Source organism: Malus domestica, chromosome 07, assembly GCF_042453785.1.
Source record: "Malus domestica chromosome 07, GDT2T_hap1".
Classification (NCBI taxonomy): Eukaryota; Viridiplantae; Streptophyta; class Magnoliopsida; order Rosales; family Rosaceae; genus Malus; species Malus domestica.
Window position 1 is genome coordinate 18,775,798 of NC_091667.1, and position 6,962 is coordinate 18,782,759.

The 6,962-nt window shown below is 36.3% G+C and overlaps 1 protein-coding gene across 1 annotated transcript; it reads right to left on the reverse strand.

Annotated features, from left to right (window-relative positions):
• Positions 1-5,174: 5,174 nt before the first annotated feature.
• LOC139197854 (uncharacterized) lies at positions 5,175-6,488 on the reverse strand. The gene is made up of 2 exons (XM_070825847.1): positions 5,995-6,488; positions 5,175-5,755 (listed from the first exon to the last, which is right to left on the reverse strand). The coding sequence occupies exons 1-2, from the start codon at positions 6,343-6,345 to the stop codon at positions 5,687-5,689; spliced, it is 420 nt and encodes a 139-aa protein (XP_070681948.1). The 5' UTR covers positions 6,346-6,488; the 3' UTR covers positions 5,175-5,686.
• Positions 6,489-6,962: the final 474 nt, after the last annotated feature.

A 6,962-nucleotide genomic window follows, 5' to 3' on the forward strand; every position in this document is an offset into this window, starting at 1 on the left:
TGTTTTTGAAACCAATCCTTAGTAAAAATCCAAGTGGATCCTGAAAAAGCACTTAAAAGTGTTTTTACAACTCAAAATCAATTTCACCAAAACGCTTTCAATCATTTTAAAAGTACATCCAAACGAGCTCTATATTGGTCCCGTGTTGATCTCTTGTGGTTGCATACAAGGATTTCTCATGTTTGAGTTCTACATCATATGATCCAATTTTTCTAGGGCACGAATGCATATGAAAAACTAAGAACGACCCATCAGATGGTTTACCAGACTGGAGTGGTGCTACGCCGCTCAATCGGCGAAAGTACCACTCCACGAGCACAATGATAAGTAAGTGTTCGTTGTGTAGCCGGACCCGACGATCATGTCCTAACAAATGTTTTGCTTTTCTAGGACTAGAGTACCTGCAGAAATTTCTGGATGTAATTACATCTTTTTGTCCTAACAAATGTATGCCCATTTACACAATGTTTCATTAATTGAGCCAATCAGCATCCGATCTTCTTTGCCTACAACGGGAACCAGAAAGTAAATAAAATTGTAGCATCTTGTTTGTGGAGGTTTCCTCGTTTTTCTGATTCCATCTAACTTCTGGTTCTTGTCCCTGTGTGAATGAAATTGACTTTTCCGAAACAAATTGTTTTTGTTTGTTTTGTAGCATTGAACGATGCACTGAAGGGATGAGATCCTCTTCGTATGTTTTTTGTAAGGTTATCTCCAACCGAGGGCTGGCCAAATGACTCGTTTTAGCCCTCTGGCCCTCAAAGATATTAATATTTTAATGAACAATACATGGTCATATTTGTCTGCATCTCCAATTGAGAGTCAAAGGGCCATAGAGCTCATTTTAGCCCTGTCACAAAAAAACGTCTTCAACCGATGACCAAAGAGCTATAGGGCCAAACATAATTTGTTATTTAAATTTAATGTTATTTAATGTTGTTTCATGTTACTTAATTTAATGTTATAATGACTTAGGAAGTTATAGGAAAAAAAATTGAATTTAAAAAGAAATATGAAACAAATTTTGTAAAATAGAAGTTATAGGAAGTTATAGAAAAAAATAGAAGTTATACGAAAAAAAATTTGTAAATAAAAAAATTCAAAAATAATGGCTAGCTGACGTCAGCTAGCCGTTGCATTTGAAAATTTGGCCTAGCATTCCTGTCGGTTATATCTGACAGAAATGCTCACATTTATGGCCAGCCCGAGGTTGTCTGGCTGGATTGGGCTAGCCCTTTGGCCCTTTCATATTCCATGGGGCCCACAAGCCCTCTAGCCTAGCCATCGGTTGGAGATGGTTTTCGGGTGTTTTTCGACCCTCTGGACCTTTCGGTTGGAGATGGCATAAGGATTCTAGAAATCCTCACATTCTATCAATTCATCTTATATCATGTGACTAGCTTTCGTTACATACTATTTGTGTTTAATTTTAAATAAAAAAAATTGTAATGATTTCTGGCCGCACGATGTACGATGAACGGATAGAATGTGAGGATCTTAGAGATCCTCACAAAGAGGATCTGGATGGGATTTAAATCTGCACTGAAGAAAGAAATTCAGCATCTCAAACTTGTGATTGGGCAAGCTATGTCAAATGGTGGACCTGTGATGAACTACACTTCTTTTGGCGGGGCGGGACTTCAAACACGTGAGTTTTAAGGCCATCTCCAACCGAGGGCAGGCTAGAGGGCTCGTTTTAGCCCTCTGGCCCTCCAAGAAATTAATATTTTAATGAACTTTACATGACCATATTTGCTTCCATCTCCAACCGAGGGCCAAAGGGCCATAGAGCTCGTTTTAGCCCGGTCGCAAAAAATCGTCTCCAATAGAAGGCCAAAGGACTATAAGGCCAAACATAATTTATTATTTAAAAACTACAACTTCAATTCAAATCCAACTTAAATTTAATGTTATTTAATGTTGTTTTATATTGTTTAATTTAATGTTGTATAATGGCTTCAGAAGTTATAGAAAAAAATAGAATTTAAAAAAAAAATTGTTAAAAAAAAATTGTAAAAAAAAAATTCAAAAAGAACGGCTAGCTGACGTCAGCTATCCATTATATTCAAAAAAATTTCCATGCTATTTGTGTCGGTTATAACCTACACTATTTCTTTTATTTCTGTCGGTTATAACCGACAGCATTAAAAAAAATTCAACCAGCCAGGGGCTAGGCTGGCTGGCTGCATGTGGCCAGCCCTTTGGCCCTTTCAGATTCTGTGGGGCCCACGAGCCCTCTAGCCTAGCCCTCAATTGGAGACGGTTTTCGGTTTATTTTCGGCCCTCTGGACCCTTCGGTTGGAGATGGCCTAAGACTTAGGTCTATTTGTGTGTATTTTTTGTTCTTTTCATTAAAATTTAAGCCATTTTTATTGAATAAAGTTATTAGATAGTTCTTTTGTTAAGAAAAAGTTTGAAAAAAAACCCTTGTCGTTAAAGCTCTGTATAAAACATTGTGTCAAAAACATGAGGTGGTAAAGAATCCATGGGAAGTTTAACTTTTGAGAATCTCCTGAGCATTTCTCTAAACTCTTTACCATGTCGAAACGCAATTGAGCAAAGAAGAAGCCATTTCAAATGAGAGGTTGCAAACATATTGTCCCACTGCAAAATTCCACTTTTGAATTGGTGGAGTTCATATTTGGCCAATCCAAACCGTTGACCTTTTAAATCTACCTTACCTCTTAAATCTACCTTAATTTTTAGGGACAGTTCGAAATTTAGCATTTTTTTTGTCTTACGGTAACACCATTATTTAGTTTAAAAAATTCACGTGTTATAATGTGAGTAAATTATAGAGTTAAAAATTTATGAATCTTGTGAGTAATGCACTCATACATCTTTGACAATCACACATGAATCGTGTGCAAACTTGTTCTTTTTGTATTTTCAATGAGTTATTTCAACAAGTGTGTCAATTATGATTTTTCAAAATGGGAAATTGGTCCTTCTTAATTAGATAGGAAACAAGTAATACCCGATCGTGTGTTATAGATATAAAATGGGTGAATTAGTAATTTTTAGGGACAGTTCGAAATATAGCATTTTTTTTGTCTTACGGTAACACCATTATTTAGTTTAAAAAATTCACGTGTTATAATGTGAGTAAATTATAGAGTTAAAAATTTATGAATCTTGTGAGTAATGCACTCATACATCTTTGACAATCACACATGAATCGTGTGCAAACTTGTTCTTTTTGTATTTTCAATGAGTTATTTCAACAAGTGTGTCAATTATGATTTTTCAGAATGGGAAATTGGTCCTTCTTAATTAGACAGGAAACAAGTAATACCCGATCGTGTGTTATAGATATAAAATGGGTGAATTAGTAATTTTTAGGGACAGTTCGAAATTTAGCATTTTTTTTGTCTTACGGTAACACCATTATTTAGTTTAAAAAATTCACGTGTTATAATGTGAGTAAATTATAGAGTTAAAAATTTATGAATCTTGTGTGTAATGCACTCATACATCTTTGACAATCACAGATGAATCATGTGCAAACTTGTTCTTTTTGTATTTTCAATGAGTTATTTCAACATGTGTGTCAATTATGATTTTTCAGAATGGGAAATTGGTCCTTCTTAATTAGACAGGAAACAAGTAATACCCGATCGTGTGTTATAGATATAAAATGGGTGAATTAGTGATGCCACGTGATAGTATAATGATCAAAACAAATGATTTGTCAAAATGGGAAATTGCTTTTTCTTAATTAGAAAATAATCAAGCATTACCTAGTCGTGTGTTATAAATATAAAAAGAGTGAATTAGTACGCCACCTGATAGTGTGACGGTGGGGCAAAATGTTTCTCGCAAATTTGGGAGTGGCTTCCGTGCTTGGTCAATACAATCATTGTTGGAGCAATTTAAGAAAATATGAAAATAATAATATGAATTCCGATAACAATACTCACAAAACTACAACCAAATATCCTACAACAAGAAATGTGTATACAATCAACGTAAACAACAAAGAAAGTAAAAAATACTAACAAGCTTGGAGGTTGAGGTTAGTATAAATGCAATGTCTTAAAGATAAAATTTCGCCCATAGCAAGTTTGTAGTTTGGTAATGTTCGTCTCCTAGGATTCAACAATACATAATCCCAAATCAAAAGCTCCGTAATATTCAAACTGTGACAAACGTTATATATTCCGTACTATCAAGACACGACTCAGAATTAAACAAAAAGAACCGTAGAACATTAAGGGAAACTTCTACATGTGCAGGAACCCGAACTTTTTACAGGTCCTTGTAGGATTTGATCTTTTCTCTAACGTCGGACTTTTCACGTCCTCTCATTGATTGGGTCACACTCAACTTTCTTACCCTTTCTCTTCTTCTAATTTCTTAAAATACAGAAAACGTTTTCTCGACGAATATTGTCGCTAACTTTCAAGGCCATCTCCACCACCGACAATCATAAACCGACACAAACTAACGTCAACAACCCAACATTGAATTTGTTTTTTGACCCAAAAAAAACATTTAAATTTGTTTATTTGGACGTCAGTTAATACATTTATCCTTTTTCTTCTCTTCATAAACGAGTTCAGTTGAATTGAAGTCACACCCAAGTATGTCAATTTCATTTCGGATGATCCTAAAGAGATTAAATTTTTCAAATTAAATTTGCAAACTAGATGATGTATTTGTAGATAATTAGATTATTAATTAAGTATAGATTTAACGTGCTTATTTCTTATTAACGACGCATTATTTGGTTTGCAAATTTTGTTTAAAAAATTAATCTCTCTAGTATTATCTATTTCATAATGACCACTGAACAGGATAAACCTCTAAAAAGATTTTTATGCTTTAAAAAGAAAATTTTATATTTATTATTGTGAGTCATAGAGGATGCAAGTTTTGGGGACTTTTTGCGAAAATTTAGTATTATAGCCAGTTTACGTCAAAAAGAAAGTTTTAGGCCATGTCCAGCTATAAGGGCTATTAAGCCTATCATGCCATATTTAGTCTTAAAATTGATAAAAATAATCTCTCCAAAAAACTAAAGGGATTCTGACTAAAAGAATTAGGCTAAGTTTAGCCCCATGACACGCGACATGCAGCGCATGGCAGACAAGCTTGGCCCAAAAAAAAGTAACCAAATGTGAATGGAAATAAAATATAGTCATGCATTGTTAGAGATGGAAAATTTTTTAAAATATTAAGCACTAAAGTAATTTTTAAAATATTAATTTTTAGAGAGCTAAAACATATCTAAGGACCATGGTATTAAATATCGATATTTTAACACTAATCCATTAATTTTCGTCAAAATATCCCGATATTATCGATAATATCGATAATATCGTCATATTATCGACAATATCGTGGGTACTGTTGGCCCACATATAAAATTTTATACTTATAAGACCAGATATAATTGATCTTGGCCAAAATGCCGATAAAGACATGCTGTAGAAGTGTTGGGCTTTCAGTTTTATACACGTCTTAACTCTCTTACATTCTTGAGCTGGCCGATGTGGGACTAGAACCGTGCTTTCTTGCAGAGTTGCACTTGCAGTGTTGTTTCTGACTTCGTCCTTTAAGGCAACAACATCTTATAGCTTTCAGACCACAAAACTACAACAACCAGGAATTTAACATGCCATGGGATTGATCCATGAGATCAACCCGTCCTCTTTTCTCGTCCTCTTTCTGGCTGCATCATCTTTCAGTTTCCTCCCTGGCTCGGTTTGAAGGATAGAGCTCGAAACAAGAAATTGAATGGGGACATCACCAGCTGAAGCATCACAAACAGGAATTACACATTCAAACGGACATCAACATAAATTGACGCAATTCGCTGAATTCTATAATCTCAAATAACAAATTCACCGAATGTAAAATCAATTCTTACAAATTCTACTTACAATTTGAACGAATTAAACAAAAGATTAAACTCCAAGTTGAACGAACGAAATTATCATCGCCATTAAACAAAAACCCAGATGAGAATTTATCGAAAATGAACAGCCATACCTGCATGCAGCTCCTTCCTCTGTCAAAGATTGAATCCTTACGCTGGATGCGATCTTCGCGCCTGTCGTTTCCGAGGTGGTCGGCGAGAGTGTCGAGCTTCTTGTGCGACGAGTTTGAAGAGGGCCATAGTCCGCGGGTGGGGCCCGAATCGTCGAGCTGCGTTTTGGGCTTTCGGTCATCGGAGAAAGGTGAAACAGGTTTGCGCCGGACCGGCAAGATGGGATGGTTCGGCGAGGGGAGCGTGGTGGTTTCTGTGGTGGTTGGCGATGATAGAAACCACGAGCTTACTTCGCGGGATTTAGCTCTTCTGGGTTTGTGGGATTGGTCTGTCACCACTTGATCGTTCTTCATTCTGTGTTGCGTGCTTTTGCACTTTGCCGTCTCTCTCTCTGTCTGTCTGTCTCTGTCTCTGTCTCTCTGTCTCTCTCTCTCTCTCTCTCTCTCTCTCCGTCTCTCTGTCTCTCTGTCTCTCTATATATATATGCAAACTTCAGACTGACTGGAGGCAGAGGAATAGAGGAGGAGGCGGAGGAGGAGGAGGTGGATGAGGGAGGGATCTCTCTCTCTCTCCTCTCTCTTTGGGTTAAAGCCCGATTTCGTCGGAAGCCCAAGTTTTTTAAGTGTTTCACAAAGCCCAAATGAATCCCTCCATTCTCGGCCCAATGAAGGCCCCAAACTCGCAGGGACTTGGGTCGGTAACGAGGACCCCAAGGTGACATCGTCCCAAATGCAAAGTTATTTGATATACATTTTTTTTTCAATGGTTTTCAAGTGTCGGTGTTGGACTAAGCCACACAATAGGTCATTAGTAATTCAGAGTCGAACTTGTCATGAAAGTATGACTCCGATATTGGAAAAATGAGTAACTTTATAAGAAATTGAGCTATTAATGATTATGGTGTGTTTAAACTTCTTTCATTAATTACTACATATTTTCTACACTCATAATGTTTGCCAGCTCGCTATAT